This window comes from Anopheles gambiae, chromosome 3 (genome assembly GCF_943734735.2).
Source record: "Anopheles gambiae chromosome 3, idAnoGambNW_F1_1, whole genome shotgun sequence".
NCBI classification, from domain to species: domain Eukaryota; kingdom Metazoa; phylum Arthropoda; class Insecta; order Diptera; family Culicidae; genus Anopheles; species Anopheles gambiae.
The window spans coordinates 77,665,773-77,689,748 of record NC_064602.1 but is presented as its reverse complement, the minus strand read 5'-3'; the positions used below and the strand labels follow the sequence as shown (position 1 = coordinate 77,689,748).

General features: G+C 44.4%; 1 protein-coding gene across 1 annotated transcript in view; it reads left to right on the top strand.

The window, feature by feature from the left end:
- Window positions 1-23,976, top strand: part of LOC1270676 (neuromodulin) — a 79,134-nt gene that overhangs the window by 47,005 nt on the left and 8,153 nt on the right. The window contains exon 2 of the mRNA XM_061660998.1: window positions 9,133-9,309. Coding sequence (XP_061516982.1) covers window positions 9,133-9,309 — 177 coding nt within the window. The remainder of the gene's footprint in view (window positions 1-9,132; window positions 9,310-23,976) is intronic.

The window sequence follows — 23,976 nt, the reverse complement described above, 5'->3', positions numbered from 1 at the left end:
AAGATGTAAATTGTTCCAGCCCGAGTTCCATTCGTAGATGTGTAGATGCGTTAGGAGGACCCATAATTCACAGCCACATGACAAATGGTTTGGGCAAACTTTTATTCCCCCAAAAACACTCAGGTAACTGGCGATGGAGTTTCTCCATCTGGGAATGAATGTGTTTTACAATCTTTAGACTGACTGCAAGTAATGTAAATAACTATAAATCTGTCCCGCAAAGATGGAGCTAGAGAGTTAAAGATGAAGAGAGGAGAGTTTCAACACACTTGAGTTATCTTGAGTTACCTCTCTCTCTCTCTCTCGCGTAGCAACAATTCAAAACACTCAAAACACTCCGCAAGCATTCCTGCTGCATCGGCAAGCGCAATTGTTCCCTAAATTCCGGGTACAAGCCCTACACCGGAACCAGCCCCATTAAAAGAACCCATCGCGTCACCGTACCGTGGAAACGGTGAAAAAAAACCTTTTTTCCACCCAGCTCCAGCACAACAATTGGTCGAAATTTATGTTAGCCTTGAACCTCTTGGTCGCGCACTGGCACAGGAACATAACTCTTGTGTCGGGTCGGGCTCGTCAGCTCGGTTTCGGGCTGGTTGGAAAAGTAAACACTCGCTTTATTGGTTGCTCAAACAGAGATAGCACTTAAGCAGCACGGGCAGCTTCGGTGCTTCAATCGAGCCTGCAAAATGGGAGGGATTGGGGAGGGCAAAAGAACGCTAACAATGGCACAAACGGGAAGAGTTTATTTGGCGAAAAAATAGAAGAGAGAGAAAGGAAACCTTGCCGCACCCTAGCGAAAACTACAATCGGAACCGTTCGGAGCCAAGAAGCTCCCATAACTCACCTCTCGAGGGCCCAACCTTTTACCCCGGGGGAAAAGGAAGCCCTATCACTAATAGAAAGTAAACTATTTCCTCTCAATTCCACTGCATTTCCGCTCAGTTCATCTTGTCGGGCCTTTGCTCCAAACGCGCCCTACCCCCGCCCTCTGTTTTTGTCCCTTTCGTTCGATCCAATGAGAACGATTCCGATACGATCGTAAATAAGAAAGATAATCGTGGACAGCAACCAAACAACAAGCAACCGGGGTTTTGGTGAAACGTTCCATCTGCAGACCGCCTGCCGGTGTGTGTGTATGTGTGTGTGTCCCCGTGCTGGTGCCAACTTCTCCATGCTCGTTGCTGTTTGGGTGTGGGCCAACAAAAAAAGAAAGGTTCCAAAGCGAATAGCGCACCAGCACCGGCACAAGGCCCACAAATCCCAGTGCACTTCTGGCCCGGGTAGAAAGGCGGCTAAAGCTCCCTATTGGTGCCGGGATCTGTCGCCTTTTCCTCTTTTATTTTTTAGTTTTTTTCGTTTTTTTTTGCTATCGTTATCGACACTTGGACAGCTTTTGTGAAAGCGATAGCGATTTCAACCCGCAAACATGCTTCAAACCCCGGGTATGTACGCGATAAAGATCTTCTACTGTTCGTAGAATTGTCCGGTGGCTAGCAAAAATTCTAGCTCCACTTACCAGACTCTTATACTAAGTTAGGAATTGGAGATAGAAGTAAAACAACAAAAAACGCTTACTTTCTTAGTATCAAAATTCAATTTTGAACGAATGTTTAGATGTGTATGCCTTTATCTTCAAACTTGGCACCAATACCATCTATAGAGTGACCTTCAGCTTGGCTCCAGCTAAATTCACGTCACGCACCAAACAAAAAAAAGAACCCCCCTACAAGAAACTCGTAACACAGACACGTTTCACCTCAGACACATAATCTGACAGAAATTCGACAGCTCGAATTTCCGGTGGTCAAAAAAGGCAGCCCATTCCCTCGGTTGGGTTCAGTCAACCTTGAAGAAGCAGAAGAGAAAAAAACACCAATGCATCGCTGTCGATCGTCCAGCGCTCTTTTTTTATTGCTGGGCGTGTCCTTTTGGGGGTTTAATTTAATTCCCTTCTGCAGGGCGATGGTCGCATAGAGCAGAGGAATAGGCAACATTGATTTAAAGGAAGCAACGTAAGGCAGTTACTTTCAGTGCTGCAATCGAACCCCCCCGAATAATAAACAAAATTATTGATACAACACACACACACACACACACACACACACACACACACATACACACACCTGGGACGCCGTTTTGGCCGGGATTCGAACGGGATTCATTTGACAGGGCTCGATTATTTACGTCCATCAGTTTGTAGGCCCTGTCCCTGTAGTCAGGAAAAGCAGTTAGCTGCACGAACCATGCTTTTCGACCACCTAGTTCCACCTACACTGGCGGGTTGGGTTCGTGGCCTCCAACGTCACATAATCAGCGTCCTTCAGGTGCTGCGATATCCTTCCGGGTGGATAATTTAATACCACCGCGGGGCCAGACGCTAACAAGCGAGCTGCCACGCGCTCTTCCACCCAACCGACCAGCCAACATGATGGGCCACACCATCACCATTAGAACTAGTTTTATGTGCTTTCTTTTTCAATCGTTCCGAACTAATCGGCATTCGGTGAATGTGTGTGGCTATGCTGCTATGCTGACGTGGCCCCCAGCCAGGTCGTTCTGTGTGAGCTCCTGAAGGTGTACTACTACTACTGGGTGGGTGGACGATACTCATCGGTTATTTATGGTTCAAAACGAGGCTGCCACCGTTAGCAGGGCTATTTTAGGGCGAGAGATTAAGAAATAATTTGAAGGCATGTGAAATGCTTATTTATTATTTAACGAAATATAATTTTCCACTTTTTGTGAAGCTAATTTTACTCAAATCACATCCTCATTTAACACGAGAGAAAAAATGGTTCTTCTTTTAAAATAAAAAGAATTTTCATTCAAATCACAGCACTTTCTACATCCCTCCCATGAAGCTTAAGCAGCTTAAGCCTATCGAAAGCATATTTTAATCATCGTAATCCACCTTTTATGCGAAAGCGAATGATTTATGCTCACACATCTCGACGAAACGCCCGTGTACCGTGAAGGTTGTACCCAAGCGAAAAGGCTGCCCAAATCCACAAGCAGACCCATCTTTCCACCACTGGCAACACAAAGCAAAAAAAGAAGAGAGAACGAAGAAAAAAAGAAGACCTGATGACGTGGCAAAGTGAGAAATTTGTAGATGAAAAATTACGCCTCCTCAGATGGGGATGCTGCCGTTTGCTGCGGAGGGGCGGAAAATAAAAGGAAAAATAAGAGCGAAAAAAAGGGTCAGCAGAAGCTGAAGCGAGCCCCGAAGTGGCGAAGGAACGCGCACACGACGAGACGGCCATGATGAGTAGCACATTTGCTTGATTTTAGTAGTGGCGCCCCGTGATTAATCTTGATTTTTCACAACCCCTAACGGGGCAGCAAGCAACAAAACAAAATAAGCCTAAAGAAAAGCATTAGGGCAGTGTGATGCCTTTGAAAGTGTTCTTCTTTTTTTTTTTTTTGGGTAACAAGTATGAGGTATGGAGCTACAAGCAGTCATAAATTTATTTATTTTCAACACAGAGCGTTCGCCCTTTCGCAAGCACAATTTGTGTCACTGTGCGGTGGTAAAGCGGTGGTATAGATTTATTAATATGCCAACCCATATAAACCACTATCGATTGGATCGGGGATCGAACAAACGCTTTTCCGCGGAAAAGCCCTTTGCACCCTGGGGAGAGGGATGGATACAATCGATTGCAAAAAGCAGGCTAATCTGGGTCATCTCGTTAGTGTACAAATGGTCGAAATAAAGTAACGGTGGCAGCAGCAGCAGCAGCAACAAAAAACATGACATCAACCTCGAAACACAGAAATGGATCACTGTGTGTGTGTGTGCGTTTTTTTTTGTTAATGTTTCGAATTATTTCTGCTCTGCTCCATTCTCCATGCTCTTGCCTTGCCCCGGGATGGATGTCAAATAATGGTGACTAAAAATAGCGCTCAACCCATCAACCAACCCGTGCTGACCCGGATGAACTATTGTAAAAACACCGGGTTTTTGGAGTGTGTGTGTGTGTGTTACCTTTCCATGATGGCAGTTCGCAGTGTATCGATTGAGCCACCAGTGTGCCAGGTGGTGGGACAAAGCTTTTCCGGTCCAGGTCCCGATTCCAGCATCATATTTTATGGATCACCGGCGAGCTGGTACGAGATACCGCGAACCCCGTAAAATCCCGCATGTGGAATGAATTTACCCCACTCAAAACCTCATTCCATCGGGAACTGGACGGCCTCCGAAGTACATGCACCACACACACAGAAAAGCAAGAAAAAAAGCAATCTAAAAGGGAAAAAGTAACAACAATACAACACACAACTGAGAAAACAACAACAAGCGACAAAGTTTCGTACGCAACTTTTACCACACACCATTTATGGTACGGCTATGGTGATGATGGCAGGTCGTAGTAGGCACTGTTTGTGCGCGGCGGGACAGACCCGAACAACATCTCAGAATGTTTCTTCTCTTTTTTTTTAATGCTGCCTTGCTTCTCTGTTCTTTATTTCGCAAAACGGCCAAAAAAAAGGGAGAGGGGGAATTGAAGCGGAGCATGATGATTTTTGAAATTTTGAAAGCAACCAGCAAAGGTAACGAGCTGTACCTTTTTGCCAGTAAAAAATGGAAAGGGAGGTAAAAAACAAGACCCCCACAACACAACCACAACGATACTGTGAAAGCTTGAAGGCTTAAACCGGCTTGTACCGGATGATCTTCGCGCTCCGCAGCGCAGCGAGAGGGCCCGGGGTAAACAAATTCGGAAATTTTCTTTATTGAATTTACCGCCCTCCCGCCGTGTGTCTGCTCGTTTGTCCGCACTCAGCGATACAGCAGCAAAAGCTTTCTGCTGCTGCTGCTGCTGCATTCCATCAAAACTTCGCTTCGCTTGCGTTACTTATCCGGTTTACCCCCCCGTGGGCAATGCCCTCCCTCCCCACAAAAAAAGAAAAATATTAACACACCGTTTGCGTCACACCTGATCAAGCACGGGGCAAAGTTTCGGCACTGGCAGGATCAGAGAAATAGAGCACAACATGAGGCAAAGAATGCATAACGTTAGTTTGCTCCTTTCCCAACTAACGGGTGGGTTGAGAGAGCAAGCGAGAGAGAGAGAGCAGATGGAGAGAGATAGAAACACATTTTCGCAACAAATTTCAAACTTGGTGCAAATATTGTGACGCTACCGGATGGCGGGTCGATTAGCATTTCGATCCATGATTTCATCCCGTACACGTAAATACAGCGAGTGCGCCACCATCGCTATCACGCTCTGTGTGTGGCTGTGTGTGTGTGTTTATGTGTGTGTGCAATAGAAGGCAGGAAGTATTTGAAATGCAAATCAAGCCTTCTAGCTAGTTTGCACTACGTGTCTGGTGGGCGTGTGTGTGGAGTAGTTGCAACACTTTGCTTTCGGTACAAAATTGCAATGCTGTTGCCATCCCCCTCCCCCCGCCTTTCCGATTGGAATCTAATTGGGGAAAGGGGGGGGGGGAAGGCTCGTATTGAAGCGGCTACCAACAGCTACTACCCATTTTGCACCGCCTGCTAACAGTTTGAACCGTGCAAATCCGTCAGTTGGAAAGAGCAAAAACAACAGTGCTCAACAAAAAAAAAAGAATGCTTCATTTTCGTTCATTAGCATACATGAATGTAATTAGTGCTTTCCCATACACCCACACACACACACCCACACACAAACTGCTTCCTGAGTAGAGCGGTTGGGAGTGTTTAATTGGAAACCAGTGATGAATTCATTAAATGCACTTCGGTGAAAGTTTTTTTGTTTTTGCCCCGGTGCTTTGCACAAGTTTGCCAATCATAATTGGAGCGATGGGAGCAAAGCATATTAAAAGCTCGTAACGAACTATCGGGGGACAAATAATTAGTTGATAAAGTGAGATTGTCTCGCAAACGTGACTGAAATGGGTGTTGCCAGATGGAAACACACATTGCTGGCATAGATTGTGATACAAAATTGAATTACAAGCCATTTTAAGGCTCAATAATGCTTTAAAGGTTGATAAAAAGCCTACGTCACTAATACAAATGAGGCAATTGTTTTACGAATATATATATATTTAAGTTTTTCTTCTTTTTGAATTATTTCATTAGTTTATACACAAATATGGTAAGCACACATTCCACACATTTTTCATGCCCAATGTATTTGTTTCGATTAATGCCAGAGAGTGCGGTGTAACACACCGTCTTAACTAGTGCCGGGTAGATCTGATTCAGATTCATGAATCTGAATGAAATTTTGAAATAATTCAATGAATCTGAATCCCGGTTGCAATGATTCATGAATCTCAAAGATTCATGAACCTCAAAGATTCATTAATCTCAAATATTCATGAATCTCCAAATATTCTCGAATCACCAAAGATTGATGAATCTCAAAAGACTGACGAATTTCCAAAGATTCATGTATTTCAGAAAAATCATATCTCTAGGGATTCATGAATCCTTTCATGATTCATGAGATTCATACATCTCCAAAAAATATAGCTTGAGCTTCTCATTATTCTTCTTTTTGAAGCAACAATCTAAATCCTATAGCCTATACAGGATTTCGGGACTTCTTGGCAAGTCCAAGCAGCCGGATAGTTTGTTTTGCTACGGGGAGATGGTCCATGCGCGGCTTAAAGCCACGACGGGTTTAAGATGTTGTTGAATATGTTGGGGATGTTGTTGTTTGGTGAGATCGCGCAAATTAACTATTTTGTAAATCATACACCTCTAAAGTTTCACGGATTGGAGATATATGATTTTTTAATGGATTTATTAATCTTTTAGATTCACGAATCTTTGAAGATTCATATAACTTTCGAGATTCATAAATCCTTGGTGATTCATAAATCCTTGGAGATTCGTGAATCTTTAGATATTCATGAATCTTTAGATATTCATGAATCTTTGAAGACTCGATTCGAGATTCGAATCATCAAACCCAACACAAGTCTTAACAACCCAGTAAACACAGAACATGCTTGCCAGAAACTACGAAAAGATTCCAGTGCCGATCAGATTTGAACACACAACAAGTCGCGTACAAGTCCAAGCACTTGGCACACCACCATTGGACCACGTAGGCATCTCGAAGGTTCTAAATTAATATAAACTGTCCTGCCAAACAAAAAAAACCATCCATTCATGTCATTTCAATCATAATAACTCCCTTTTATGTCATTTTAACATCCCTTGGTATTGAAACATTTACGGACTGAAAACAATGGAAAATTTGTAAACCCCAGCTGGGCAGCTTTTGCATGCGCAGCAACACGCCACACAACTTCCACTACCTGTCAGCGAAAATTTAATCATGTCGCACACACACCCAACCACGCACTCAAACACCTCACGTGTTAAACATTTTAAATCTGTATCTCCCACATCGGCAAACGCTTGTTCAACCGCGAAGGGATCACGAGACACGATCGCGAGACGCCCGGGCGCGCTAACACGTAATAATTCTGCCCAGCGTGATGCCTGCAGCAACAATGGCACCAACTTCCCGGGGCCTATTCCCGGGAGACATTTCTCGTCCGTTCTCGTCCGGCCCCGACACATTCGGTGGAAATGTGTGATGTTAATAGCACTTTTCAGTGCGAGCAAGATGACACAGACACGGCGAGAACCCACTTTATTGGCAAATTTTACGTGCCTCTAATGCCATTTTAACACGCTGAAAATACCGAGCACCGAGCATTATTGAAAAATGCTCCCTTTTTCCCGGATGATGAAGCATGTGAAACAAAGCGCCATCAATGCTCATCTCTTGCTAACGCGTTGCCCTTTGCCGTGGTCCGCAAAGGTTTCCCCCGTTCTGGGAAGAACCATTACGCACAGCCTACTACTGCTGGCATGTTCGCCCACCCTCCAGTTGACGACGCTAATGGTGAAAGTAACGAGCGAAAATATGTCCTCTACGAACGGTTGGCCCCAGAAAAGACATGTGTGTGGGGGTAAAGGTATAACGATCACCCGAACAACACAAATCATAATTTATACACCTTTCCGACCTTACCCACACATCCTCAGAAATGCTGCCCTTCCAGTGCGTGTGCTGTTTTGTTTTTCTTCTTTGCAGTACAGTCATTCATTCCCATTGGAAAACGTGAACCCGGCCTACTTGCACCTCAGCTCAGCGGGTCAAACTTTACTACGGACACGGGGCCCAGCCAGCAAAACGCCCGAGCAATATGTGAATGCACATTCAATATTTATTTGTTTACGCGTCCAATGTATCGGAAAAAGGGACTTTGCAAAGCAAACAGCGAGGCCCGCCGCCTGCATGAAAAACCACAAGCCACCAAAGGGGGAGGGAAAATTTTGGACTCGCATGATTTATTGCTATCGAAACTCTGGTCCTCTCGGCACGGACGCTCAACGAGCGAGTGTGCAAAGTCTCTCGAATCCGATAGCGTGAGGGCGGTGAACCGTTCTGTGAACTGTTCTCTAATTTGAAAAGTTTTGTCACAAAAGCGGCCGGAATGTCTTTACCTTTGGGCGGGAAACCAGCCCCAGTAAAAGGTGAAGTGAAAGATAACACATCACCAACCGGTGGCCTGAAATAACACCGGTTTTGGCGTACCGGGAAACAAAGCCCTTCGGTATCGGTATTTGCAAATTAATAAGTCTTGGAAAGCTTAAGACGAAGCAATCAATATATATACTGCTGAGCTTGCAGCAGGCATCTTCGCAGGCTCAGCCGAAAATATAAGCTCCACTGTTACTGCGGAACAAAACGACAAACATTTAACATTATTTCCAACACGAGCGCAGCGGAACTTCTTTCGTCCTTGCCGTTCGTTCTGGTGAGCAAAAAACGGACAGGCGAAAAAGCGAAAGCCAATAAAGCCTGAAGAATGTTGTTCCAGCGCTTCTTGCTGTTATCACAGTTGTGGAGAAGCTCATTAAATGGACTACTTTATTTTACGCCACATTCCGGCACAATTGTTTTCGCTTGGCCATTTCCACAAAATGGGATGCCTGCAAGCGTATCAAGTCGCGCATTTTTTGTGCTTTTCTTACATACAAACCTACACACACCTCGACAACGATAACCGAAACTTCTGCTTCCCTCCCCGGTGAAGCAGGGCGTAGTGGCAATATTTAATCATTACTTATTTCTCTCTCTCTAAATCTCTTGCCATCTTTCGCAGTCGAGGCGGCAGCCACAAAGATCCAGGCAGCGTTCCGTGGCCACAAAGTGCGCAGAGAGATGAAGCAAGGGGACGGCGTTACCGGTGCGGAGGGTCAGCAGAAGCAGGACGCCCAGCAGACGGAGCGGGAACCGACCAAGGAGGAGCTGGAGGCCGAGTTCGATCCGAACGACCAAGGTAAGTGCCGCGGCGTGGTCTAAAGGGATGCCGCGGTTTTAGGGATAATTTTATCCACTGACGGCAATGACGCACAGAGACACACGTGGAGCGGGGGGAGGGGGTTAGTTTTTGGAAGGAGCTTGTTTAAATAGGCGCGGGGAGGGGAGTTTGGGAAAGCGTCAATTGAATGATTAAATAATAAGGTTTAAAATTAGTGTTGAGGTGCCGTCGACGTATTTTCGACAATTCCTTATGGTTGGCCGCATGTTATTTTAACCTACTTTATCAGCTGGGCGTGTTTCCACCATGCTCAGTGTTTATTTTTAGTAGAAACTACAATAACAACTATAGGCAAAACCATATTTTCGATTAAAGAGGTACTCGGACGGATTTAAAGCGGGAAACTGGTCCAAAAGGAACAGTACGCCAGCACCTAAAAACTAAAATTACGTGATTTTTTTTTTACAATTTTCAGTACGAAAACAGAGAAGTTATGCATCTTACAATCGAATAATATTGTCATTTTGTACAATTATTACAAAAATACTACTTAAATAGACGTAGAATAGAGTAGACATTCAACTAGACATCTTGTTATATAGTGTTCTCGCCTGCCAGACGCAATCAATGCTTCCTTTTCGGCTAGAATACAGGCTTGAAACTAAACACTAATACAGGGGCCCTTCACGATTCTATTCAGTTTTTTGTATGGAGTTTGACAGTTGGAGTCTGCCTCAAAGCTAGAATTAGATTCTAGTACTTTACTTACTTATCCAGCGCTACAACCGCTTTGCGGTCTTGGCCTGCCTCAGGAGTGTCCGAAACCGCTCACGGTCTCGCGCCTTCGTCTGCCAGTCCGTTATCCCGGCCTTAATGGCGGACGCCGCCACGCCATCTTGCCACCTCAATTTGGGCCTACCACGCCTCCTCTGTCCTTGTGGACGGCCTAAAAAGACTTTACGGGCTGGGTCGTCCGTTTTCAACGCGTGCAACATGGCCAGCCCACCGGAGCCTGGTGAGCTTTATAACGCTGTACGACAGTGAGGTCGCCGTACATCTCGTATAGGTCGTCATTATAGTGGCTCCTCCATTGTCCTTCCACACATACGGGGCCAAGTATCCTTCTGAGCATCTTCCTCTCGAACGCGGCTAAGAGGGTTTCGTCAGATTTGGACAGTGTCCATGTCTCAGAGGCGTATGTGAGTACCGGGACTATATAGGTACTACATAGTCCCAGCTTCGTTCGTCCCAGATTCTAGTACCTGCTCGAAATCATGGCAAATCAAGGTGGTGTTTACATTTATCCCAAGGTGCATTAAAGATATCACGTGGTGGAATCTAGAATCAAAGTGTATGTAGTCGAGGTGGTCGCATAACATGTTTTTATAACCAAATTTGAATATCACTTTTTGACAGGATCGGCGAAAGCTTTTGTTCAAACAAGCTTTCTGGAGGCTTGACGAATACTCAAAACATTCTTAAAATCTTCACTCAGAAGCAGAAGCGATAAAAATCAGCCTTCTAAATTCATACACCTTGGGATAAGTCAACCTGTATATTATACCGATTTAGATAGCTGCTTGAAAACTGCTATACAATGCAAACAGCTGATAGGCTGAAATTTCACCCTACGAACTTAAAACGAAAAGGGCTCCATATATGGCGTCACTGTAGCATTGGTAGTCCGAGTATCAATGGTAACTAGAATGATCTGACAATCAATTGACAATGTTGAAATGAGATTGAAAGCCTCCCGATGAAGAGTTGGCAACAGAAGCCCTGTATAAACATAAATATAAACCTCACATCATCTCTTCTCTTCCTACGAGCGTGTGCTTAATAAATTAAACCGTAAATAGGTTGTACCTTAAAATATACTCCCAATATCACACACACACACAGAGTGTGTTTTATATCAATTAATAATGTATGATGCATAATTATAAAGCCACTTGCTGCCTTTCCACACACACTGAACGAGAGTCCTCAACCAACAACCCAAAACCCACGACAAAAAATAAACTCTCCTTCATCCACTCCACTCCACTTGATAGAAGTTAATTTGCACGAAGTGACCCGTCGCATTAAAAATGCAATACCATGTCCCACCGAAAACTGCGCCCACACACACACGTGCACACACGTACACCGTTATGACCACATAATTACGATACAGCACCCGGATACAGCTCACTTCCACATTGCGCTTCGTTGTTTTCTTTTATCGAGCTGGTAACATTCTCTGTTTGTACACAGCGAGGCGGTTGACAGCTCGGAGTTCCCCTGGCATCAGCCTGCGAAAAGAATATTAATTAAAATTGATATCCTCCATTAAGGATAATTGGGTAAAAGACGGCAGAGGAGAGGTCACTGCCACTGCAAACCATCATCCGGGTGGCAGTCTCCCAGATCGCAATTCGCGGTGCCGAAAGATGGACCCCCTACTAATGGACGTTCGCGTCCCACATCAAGAACGCCAAACTAAGGCCAAGAGTGTATGTGAGGAGGGGGGGGGGGGGGGAAAGCGCACGGCCACCACATCACTTCTGCTCCAACAGTTGCCTGGGCAAAGTTTGCTGCCGTGATTGTGCGATGGATAGGAGCATTTCACCTGGCCAGGTCCCGCTGCTAGGCACCTGTCTCGTTTATAAGATTAGTGTGCGGATGCTGCGAATATGGGACCCCAGTGGCATGCCCGTTTCGGTCGTTTTAGAAGCACACACACACACAGCGAAAGCAGGGAGAAAGTGTGTGCAAAGAAAAACAATACACATTGCTTACTGGCAGGGAGCGACCGTACTATCTCGGGGTCAGCAGCAGCAGCAGCAGCACATCGACCCTACGGTTCATGGTTGAATAGAGGATGGTGGTTGGTGGTTGTTGGATGAGTTTTTATTGTTTCTTTCCACCCACGGTGCCAATTTAGCACAATATTTCGCTACATTCTATGGGGATGGTCGTGTACGGTCGATGATGCTGGTAGCTTACCGGTACCACAGCAGGCTGTAGGGCCGTTTGTGCGAGCGCGTACCCCACTAACGGCGCTGGGCCGAAAAGGGATTCAACGATCTTTTCTCTTGGCAATGTACAGCAAAAAAAACTCCCTTACAAAAGGATAATAAAACTTTCCGGCAAAAGGTATATTTTCTCCCTTTCGCTCGGTGTTAGAATTGCACCTTTTGCGATTGAAGGGGTTGTTTTTTTGGTGCAGAAAAGGTGGCACAATTTAATGCCCTGCCCGAACCAATTATTGTTGCGCGTCCATTCTCACGGCACGCACGGATGGACACCGTTCCCGGTGTATTGTAGCAGCAGCAGTAGCACATACATATACACACAAAGGCACATCGTTCTTGCAGCTAAAGGTAGATAAAACGGACTTCATTGTGTCGAAATTGTCACAGTGGCGAAGAGTTCGGATCGGATGCTCGGCAAAATCCACTCATAACGTTTGATTTTGCAGCCCAATTTTGCGGCCCTCTGTGTTCAGTGGCGGAATGCTTGGAAAGCTCAAAGCGCCTGACCGGCTAACAATAGCGGATAAATGATGACCGTAATGACTGAACGGAAGATCGTTAACTTTCTACCACGGGGCAGCAGCTCCGAAGCTCGCTGGAAGCAGGAAATGGTGCAACGTTATTTGAGACGCAGTCATTTCTGCTTCATTTCCTTCCCCATCTTTCTCTGGTGCCCCAAATCTTTCACTTTTTGGGAAAAAACATGAAAGACACGATGGCAGATACTCCCCAAAAATCAGCCAATCAGCTGGCCCCACTAATTGGCAATTTTGTTTCGGCTTCTTTGGGGCTGGGCGCACGTGGAACGGATCGCACTGCGAGAGGATTGCAAACCATCGGGAGCCATATCAATTTTTAATGAACCGTACGATACGCCAATAGAGATGAGTAATTTGTTTGGTAGAGCAATGTTCTGCTGTGATCATCATGATTAGTCGTTTTTGGTCTATTAGCTTTGCCTTTGGTTCTCACTCGTATAGCCGAGGTAGCTCTTTTTTCAAACAACTTCTTTAATATGTCTGCAAAACCCCAAACCCAATTCAATTTTGTCGTGAATTTATGATCACGAAATGGACAACGTAATTCACTCGCCCGCATCGCATTCAATTATTGCTTCAACTCGTCCCTCCAACTGCAATTTATTCCACAGTTTCATGAACAGTTTTCAGCACCACGCTAACGTGCTACCAGGTAGGAGAAAGTTTAACCAAAAAAACCCCAGCCCCAGTCACCGACGACGGAGGATAAATATGCACACAAACAACCCTAGCACAGGTGGTTTCGCTTGCACAAAGTTGCACAAAGCCACCGAAGCTTTAAGCTGCCCGGGAAACGACCCCCATACCAGAGAATGGGGAGAGAGAAAAAATACTACAGCAATTCGCTCCACGCTCCACGAAATTGCAACTCAAACCACCATTAATAAATTGGTTTCTCCAACTGTCGGCAGCTCACTTTGCGTGGCGGTGGTTCTAGGAAATGCGAGCAGGTGGGGCGAGAGAGATTGTGTGGTACGGCTGCCACTAGTGCCACGGAACGAGCTGTGCCACAGGAACAGCATCATCCAAGGGGGCTCCATCGCGGTGAAACTTTATCCGTTCTCTCCCCGGCCACAACAAGAAGCTCCCACACCTCCCCCCTCCCTACTAGTCAGAAACCTCAGAAGCCTGTACTTGTAGCGAGGTTTTCAAAAGGCGTACTCCATCGTACCATGGCAGCGCTCTATCTATCTGCGGTATAATAGTTATCTGCTCATTGTCAGCAATTCCCACACTGTCTGTGCATGCCCGCCGTACTGCCGTACGAAACTGTACAGCAATTGTAGCGCTCACGGACGGTGCTTTAGGGACGAATTGTAGCCAAACACACACACAGCAATACTATCGGTGTCGATGAAGTGCAAGTACAAGCAGAACAACTCTTACACAAAGAGTCGCTTGCGATTAAAAAAAAAAAAAAAACAAACACTTTAGACACTCCGGTGGTTAACTAACCCAACACGCCCACAACCTACAAGGCGGCCACCGATGCGTGTGATGAATAGAATGCATTTCGCCAAGCGCCGACTTATCCCGCTCATGTGTGTGTGCATGCCCTCGCTGCAGCTTAAAATATGCAGCACAACGATCGTCACAAAGTGGCTAGCAAAACAGGGGGTGAAACGACAACGCTACCGAAACTACAACCGGGTAAGAGGGAAACAACATAAATAACAACAGTGCTGCTAATTTTCCGCTAAACAACAGCTCAGCAAATGCTGCGTCACGTTGTTCGGCATAAATAAGCGTAACGCCAGGACTCCACACAGCATAACACGGAGCGCAACATAACAACTGACAGCTGCTAAACGCTTCATAAAACGCTTTATTGCCGGTACCATGTTTTGAATATCCTTAGTAGGCCGCTCATTTTTCGTTGAAAAGCTACCAACCTACTGCGATGACCGATAGTTAATGAAACGCTTAACCTCCTTTCCCAAGCGTTTTCTCAAGCGTTTGTTGCGCTCCGTGTTATGCTCTGTAGAGTCCTGGCGTAAGCTTCTTTCACCGTTGCGGTTGCTTTGCGTTCTTTCGTTCATGCATGATCGATAATCAGTAGGCGAATTATACGCCTAGGGTCTGACGGATCGTATAGTGCAGTTGGTAACGTGATTGGGTTCATACGCTGTGGCCTGTGTTTAGAAGTTCGAATCTAACCAAAGCGGTTGCTTTTTATCGGCCTCAGCACAATTTTTCAATCGAAAAAATTCGATCGATCCGGCTGTCATTTTGGTGTCATTTGACACTCATTTCGCCGCCAAGGTGTTCATTTTACTGGTCTTTTTGAAAACTGGTATACCATGACACTCACGAGCAAAATGAACTATACTACAAAAATTCGATCGTTCCGCTTTGTATGGCGAAAAATCCGCAACTCATTGAGCTGCGGAAATTTTCGAATATCAGAAAAATGCCATAAATTAAGGTTAATGGTTTTGAAAAACGTTATGTAAAAGCAAGTTGGTAATTGTTCTGGTTCTTTTTCAATATTTTGGGTGTTAAAAAAACATTTATTAAATATTTAAAAAAATGGTTTGCCTGCACTAAGTACTGAACTCGATGGGAATCGACTTCATGCAGGAGTATGAAAGAAATAGTTATACTGTCAGTTTTACGTGAGCGCCTATCGAATTTTTTCGATCGAAAAATGGTGCTGAGGCCGTATATCTCTCAAATTAAATTGAGAAACTTATTCACACAAGAAAATGTTTGTTTTATAGACACCAGAGACTATCATGAATGTTTGTAGTAGTGTGAAATTAGAAAATATTACTACTGGGGCCCTTCACGATTCTAGTCAGCTTTTTGTATGGAGTTTGACAGTTGGAGGCTGAAATCATGTAAATACTTCATACCAAACCACACACAAAACTAGTCTGCAATTTTCAGTCTAGATTATTCTAGCCTCAAAGCTAGAATGAGATTCGAGTACCTGCTCGAAAACACGGTGTTGTTTATATTTACCTCAAGGTGCATTAAAAAGGTGACGTGATGGAATCTAGAATCAAAGTGTATGTCAAGTGTAGTCCAGGTGGTCTCATAGCATGTTTTTATAACCAAATTTGAATAACACTTTTTGACAGGATGGGTGAAAACTTTTGCTCAAACAAGCTTTCTGGAGGCTTGACGAATACACAAAACACTCTTAAAATCTTCATTCAGAAACAGAAACGATAAAAATCAGCCTTCTAAATTCATACACCTTGGGATAAGCCCACCTGTATATTATACCGATTTAGATAGCTGCTTGAAAACTGCTATACAATGCAAACAGCTGACAGGCTGAAATTTCAGCCTACGAACTTCAAACGGAAAGGACCCCACTGTTACTGTTCCCGTATTACGCAGTTCCGAACTTATTCGGAGATACACGCGATTTTTTCTAAATCTGACAAGGTAATCATATCATGTCATATCAATACGTTTTTGCTCCAAGAATTGTTAGATAGAAATAAATAGCTTTTTTGCTAAAAATTTAAACTGCCATTAAGCTATAAATACAGTAGGAGGCCGCCAACTAGATGTGTTTTACTGGAGTTTTTTTAACTCGAAGTTCGCAAAATGGAGTGATTCTCAGTTAAAAAACACATATATGCGAACAGAAATTCATAGCAAATGTGCACTTTCCTCATAAATTTTACCTCTAAGTTAGCAGTCGCCTATTGTACCTAATGTTTCTGCAAAAGATGATGAAGTGTATAATATAGACACATTTAATCAAAAATAGCCATTCATAAATTGTATTTTTTTGGGGAACAAGCGTGATATTTGACATTGGCGGATATTCGAACTACGCGGATCCCTCGGGATCACATAAATCGCGTATCTTGGGAACAGACTGAACGCTCAAAAGCAATGGACAGAACAGCGTTGTTCATTTACCTATAAACAACAGATTTGTGAATTTTTATATGAAAAATACCACATTTAACACAGTTTTGTACCTTTTCTTGTACCAACCGTCAACTAACTTTTCAGCTTATTTATCTTTCCCACATTTGAAACGCACACAACATTTCGGACAAATTTTGCCGAAAAGCAAGTGCAGCAAAACGGAACAAAAACACTACCAAACGAATGCCTAACACCAAGCAGCAGGAAGCAGAAACAATGCAGTCATTGCCACACGACGCCTTTGCCGTATTAAAAAGGAAACTTATCCCCCCCCCCACTGCTACTACGGGCTCTTTGTTTTCCTTTGCAACAATAGCCACTTAAAAGTCAGAAATGCACTCTCCAGTGTGCACTACAGGAAGGAGGAAAAAACACCAAACACACACACACACTCACTTCCTAACCGATGCCATTGTATGAACGGAATGAATGTTTCGCCTGCAGACTTCCTTGGCGCTGCACCTTGGCAGTGTATACCTCACCTCACGCGCCGACAGTTTGTTTTTCCTCCTTTTTTTTTGCTCTCTCTCTCTCTATGACCCACCCGTGCCAATGTTTTCGTTTCATTATTCACCACGAATTTGAGCAGTTCCTGTGCACCAGCAGCAGCACGTCCTGGCCGGAAAATTGTATCACAGACCACATGCTCCCGGGGGTTTTGCTACGCAACCCGAACCCCCCCTTTGCCGTTGCTATGTGAGATTGTTTATTTTTGCTCTCCCTCTCTCTCTCTCTCTCACCACACACACACACACACAAACACACGTTTGGTTGCTGCGAGTGAAATTTGCTGCTTTTTTGCTTGCGTATGAAGCAGCTGCTGCACGGTTCAAACCTGTGCAGGCTGCACAAAGCATATGTGTGGCGCTTTTTCCCATAGAGAGAGAGAGAGAGAGCAAAAGCACAGGCCATTGTTTTGATTGAGCTTCTTAAATAATCCTAAGCAGCTTAGCAAATGATATTAATAGCACGAAGCTGCTTCCTATCTAAATAACGTGCATGAGCGAAAATCATTCACCGAGCAGTTGCGTTAGATTTCCTTTGCCGTACTCGGTGTGTACGTATAAAAAAGTATATATTTGACAAGGAAAGGAAGAAATATTTGATTCCCATTTGATTAGAGGATTAATACGGCGGGAAACGATGAGTAATAGCATTCCGAGCACCGGACCGAATAAACCGCCGTCAAACGACGGGAGAGAAATGATTTTCCTTCCTTTTTTCCAATGTTTGCATAATGTACTTTTCAAAAAACGTTTTTTTTTTGCTGTTAAAGTTTGTGGTTGTTGGTAGAAATTGAATTTTAATTCAATTTCCTCCCCCTCCCCAGACCGTTCTCCATTATCGCCATTACTCACGGTTTTGCGGCATTAAACAGCGTTGCTCGGGCCGAGAAATTGATCCGTGATTGGTTTTCGTGCACGTGGCAAATGGTTCGTGGTTCGTGCAGTTCAATTGCTGGTTTGGTGCATGTTTCGTGCGCCTTAAAGCTCAATCAAAAAACAGAAACTCAACGTGGAGTATTAAATTTAATGCAAGCGTTTTCAGCAGCGTACCAGCAGCGATTTAAGCACGAGGACGTGCTGTACTATAAATCAAATGCAATGCATATCTTCATTTCCCCCTTTTGCTGATAAATTGTGTATGTGTGTGTGTGTATGAGCCTTCTTACCTATGACCTTCGAAAGCGTTCGTTCATCGATGCTAATGCTACCATGGGAGGTACTCAACGGTGGGGATATTTGGAATGGTTTATTTAAGCAAATTTATTTTCACCTCTGCTCCGACCGAAGCTTAAATCAACATATAGAGCATAACCCACTCACACACAGGAAGGGGATTGTTAAGGGAGGCAAAATCAGCAAAATCCGATCCATCAAACATTCGACAGCAGCTGGTGAAATGGATCTAGCGCTGGGAATAGCTCATAAAGCGTTCATTTTCGGTGCAGTAGATTTGCTCGTAAAATATTCATTATCGTTTGCATCGTTCGCTTCATTACCATGCTGAAGCGGGAGAAAACGTTCCCACTGCCTCTTGTTCCATCTGTTCAAAGGGTCGGCCAAGCCGTCGCTCGTCGCGAGGACAATAATTAACCAATTTATTTCACAACAAATGAGAGCAACTCGGAGCTGGTTTTGGGCTAGGAAACTTGTTTTCAAATGAGTTGCCAATTCGAAAGCAATTAATATCTTCGCTCTTTTGACGCACCAAGGCACAAAGCTCAGCAAAAGCGCCACAGACAGATACAGAGAAAGCGTTAACAATAAAGATAAAGAAAATAAGCAGACTTCCTCTTTCAACGGTCTGCAGTGGACACACAAGCCCAGCCCTGTCCAGCCGGAAGCAGTAAATTATGTGGCGACCCTCCCGAAAAAAAAAAACAATTAACAGACTAACCCTTTTGAATAGATAATCACCAGCAGGGAGGCCACTGGTCTGGCTGGGAAGGTTCAGTTGGCGGGAGGGCCCCAACTGGAATGGTGAAGTGAATTAAAAAGTTTTGCCGCTGCTTGTGCTACCTTCTACCTTCTGCTGCCGGAACAGTGCTGCAAATTCCAAAGCTCTCCTTTCTCACTGTCACAGAAAATTTAACCATTTTTTTTTTTTTTTTGGTTTTGTTCAAGTTCATTCTTTGACACTCTCATACTTTTGCAAATGAAATATGATACTTGTCTGCTGCGTCGAGTTGACACTTATCCCGGGGTGCGGATTGTTTCGAGTGTTGCGCAAAGTTTTGCGCAAGCACCACACCGTGTTCCGGGGAATAGCGCAAGTGCGTTGCTTAGGAAAGCGCAAGAAGAAGAACTTCTTAAGAAAGCTTGTTCGTGTTTTGTGTGTTGCTTTTTTGTGGATTTCCCTGTTTTCGGTAGGAAATGAACGATGATCACGATTTTGATTAAAACACCGGAATGAAAAATGAGAAACAACTGGCATCAACTGACAGATAGTAGTAGTTGCCCCGTCGCTGAGCGTTGCTGGATAAATTCGTTTTAAATAAGGTGTTCTTGTTCGCTTCCGGAAGCCCTTCAACCGACGGCTAGAAACAGCCACTTGAATTTTACGATGAAAACGGGACCTCACCCAGTGTGTGTGTTTCTGTGCTGTGCCACTCAAGGAACACAACTTGTGTGCCGCCAATCTTCGCCAAGCACCGGACCATTTCCGGTGTTGAAAATAAAAACCTCCGCCGTAACGACGACAACTAAACCCAAAACCTCGAAAAAAGAAAAGAAACACGGAAACTCCCTCGCGCACCGGTACGCTTATGTCATTAAATTCCCAGCTCCCTTCCTTGCCTGCCAAAATTGCAGTAGGCTCGGGCAACGTTAAGCAGACGCAAATAAAGCTCAACAACAGCTCTGTGTGCGGCGGTCCGGGACGGGCGAGGTCGAAATCAGCAGGTAAATGTTTACACTGCCGCCCATCATACAGCGGCCGTATCCGGTTGCGGAATGCTCCGTTTTAGGGGAGATGGGACCATTTGGTGAACTCGGTTACTCTCCCTCCAGCAAAAGGACAGTGTGTGTTGTCTCGCGAGAGCACCCACTGAAACACCGAGCGAGGGAAGCTTAATTAAATGTGATGTGTAATCGTAATACACACCCGAGCAGCCAGTGCGCTGCTCCCCCGGTAAAGCAATCCATGGCAACGCTCCGCGCTTACTGTGGAATGAAATCTTACACCCCTCCGTGCAAGGCAGAATAGCCACGGCCTTCTTAGATGGAGTGAGTCCGAAACCGAGAGCAGCGGTGAGCAATCCGCGGAGGGAGTTCTTAAAATTTTAATCATTTAATCATGGAGCTACAAGACCGTTGGAATGCGTCGGTGCGTGTTGGGATTTTCTTTCTTCGTGTCGTTATTTTCTTCCCTGTTTTTCTTGCTCTCCATGCCCGGTGTAGTAACCACGGGACGGGGCGTCGGGGATACGTTTGCATTTTATTTTCCGTACTTTACTTCACCGACCAAATAATGTTTGTCAAACGGAACGAACCGGACAGTTGCTGTCGCTGTGCGAGTGATTTAGTATGCCATGGTTTGGCCGGGTAGCTGTCCATTTATCAGCATGGGTCAGTGGCCGGGTTCGTATCGCTGCCGTAAGTACGCTTCGAGTGGAGGAGGGTTCTTGAGACAAACGCTCGCGCTCACTTGCAACTTGTTTCGCAATTAACGACGCGAGCTAAGTGTACTACACCAGTAAAGTTTGGCTTTAAGCGGTGGCGTAGTGGAAATTTATCGTTCGGAAAGTTCTGGCGACGGGAAAAAGTGACGTTCTGGAGTGTTTTTTTTTCTCTTGTTTGTTTTAAAAAACGGTAAGCTGGTTTTACTGTGCATGAAACTATTTTAATTAGTGTTTTAAAGAGATTAAATTAATTACCCGCGCTCAAAAAGTGGCACGTGCAGAGGGGCTTATTGAGCTCTATTGGAATTCAAATTGTGTTAGACCAAGATGATGAAAAATTGATCTAGTTTTATATTAACTAGGTATATTGAAATAGATATTCCATAAATGTTTTCTTTTTTTTATTTCATCATACTTCCTACTAAATTCATTATCCTGTTAGACCTATTTATCCTATTATTAAACTTTGTTAATTTGGGAAAGCTAACATAACTGAGAAAATAGGAGAAAAAACACAAAAAACACTTTAAAAGAAATTAAAAACAGTGTTCGTATCTAACGCAGTAAAACCAGAGACTGAATTATCTTTGCTTTAGATAATTACCAATAAATTCTTCAAACATTTTGGTTTAGCAAGTCTTTGTCCCAACAACACAGGACAGGTGTTGCCATCTGCCCCAAACCCGTAATGGCCCATAATAACAGAATTCGTAAGCAAAAGGGAGCAATTATATTAAATTGAAAAAAGCCAGCAGCTGTATGGGTGTTTATATTTTCTTCGAGTGGAGTTCCGGGCACAAAAATCGGTTTGGTGGGCAAGCGAGAGTGTTGAGGAATTTCCTGCCTGTTGTCCAAATTAAGGTATATTCATAAGGTTTTCTACGATTTATTGGTTGGGCTCCCATAATTGTTGAGCTCGTTTCACGATTTACAGGATTTTCCAGGAGTTCTAATAGCTGTGGGACACTCATTCTTACGTTAAATGAACTTAATGTAATAGGAATTGGATTCTATAGCACCCTTGATGGACAAATCCAACAGGAATTTTCAAAGAGCCTGTAAAAAAGGGTGCCATATAGTCCAATTTCCTACATATGAAGTTCATTTCCCATAGGAAAGAGTCCAGGAAGTGACTCACAACTATGAGAACATCTGGAAAACCCTGTATTGGTATCGTCCGATTCAACATCAATTCTATGGAATACAAATATTCCATGTTTAATTTTGGGAAAGAGTCATGGAAACAAAGTCATGGAACTCAAAAAATCATGGAAACACACAAAAACACTAAGAGAACCAACAAAAAACTACATATTTATTGCACTACCAAGCCTTAATATTAGACCAATAGTAAGGCTATAAAACTATTATTTTTTATTTTAAAATTGCTAGCCAACGCTTTATTAAACAACCATTCCAATCATCGAAAAACCAGTACAACCGCAAGCCCCGTACGAGGAAACAAAGACAATTTTCATCCACCAATCGCGTGACAGTTTTAGCCAAATCTTTCCGAATCATACTTGTTTTTCCCTCCTCTCAATAACAATGAGCTGAGCCATCTCCCTTTCTCTCTCCCCTCTCCCTCTCTCCCCTTTTGTTTAACAACGCGACTACTCTCCCCCACCGCCACACAGATATAATCCCTTCCCCTCGTCAGCAGCATAAACATTTACCCACTCGCGCCTGTTTACATCGTCACGCCACCGTGAGCATAATCTTTTCGTGACTCTGTTCGTTCGACAACAGTGGCTCATTGACGCAAACCATCCCTCTCCCCCCCAAAACCCTCGAAGCCTTCATCGAAAAAAGGGCCCCAAGCACAGTCAGCGTTAGCGAGCAGCGTTCATTAACACGAGCGAATGTGTTCGCGGCCCCCTCGCTCTTCCCGCGCTGAGCGGATTAATAAGCAATGTTATGCAAAATTTAAAGAAAACCATACCCCATCGATGAAGCCAGTAAAATCAATTTCCCTACTCCACAAAATCATTAATTCGATGCGATGGGGAAACAGTGTGAGAGAGAGGGGGGAAGACATCGGAATCATCTAATCAAACTTTACGATCAGAAGCCAGAGTAAATCCGCTTGTTCTAAAATCCTCCACAAACTGGTGTGGGTGGTGGGTGGTGAATATAATACCCCCCCCCCACCCCCCCTCCCTTTCCATTTGGCTTTATCTCGAGCTTCTTGCGAAGCGCTTTGTGCGATATCATTAAATTTTGGACTTTTGGAATTATTTATTTACCCTATACAGCGGAGAGATTGAGAGAAGGGGGCATGGTGTGTATGAGCTCCGAGGCTTCGCAGCATCGCAGGCTTGTGTTTTCAATTTTCCGCCGGAATCAGCACCGGAAACCAATCACAAAAAAAAAAAACAGAAAGAAAAACAAAGAAATGTGGTTGGCACTGCCCGCCTGCCTGCCTAACCGAATAAAACCGGCCGATAAATAAATAAATCCACGCTACTACACGCACCACATTTGCTACTGCCGAACGTTTGCTACCGAAAAGGGCTTAGTGCGGAATTACGTCCATTTCCTCGCCACGCACCCGGGATTTGCTGTTTGTTTGTTGTCTTGCTTGTGGTGTGTTTTCGGTGTGTATTCCCGTGGCTTTTCTTTCCCCTCTTGTGTCACTCTCCCAGTCTCACCGTACCGTAAAGCCAGCAGCCGCCTTGACAGGAAAGGATTTGGACACGGTTTGGGATTGGTATTTCCGGTTTCTTCTGTATGTTTTGCCCACACAGTCCCACAATTCCCACAAATTCTTATCCCGGTTTCTACTCAATTTACAATTACAACGGATGTTTTTGGATGTTGGTTGGTCGATTTTTCGATATTGGACCGTATCGAAATCGAAACTTCCCGGCAGGTTCGGCTTGAGTGGTAATTCAATTCGCCGTGTTTTTGGGGGCAATCGTTCGCGTTATTTGTGACTGATCAGCCGATTGCGTTGAATAATGTACGGGGCTAGCTTTCATGGCGGTGATCGATGGAGGCGCCTGGTGGTTTGTAGATGGAGGCGCCTGGTGGTTTGTAGATGGAGGCGCCTGGTGGATCGAATAATCTCGTTGAGATGGGTAGGGTTGAGGCAAAGATTGGTTTACAATTA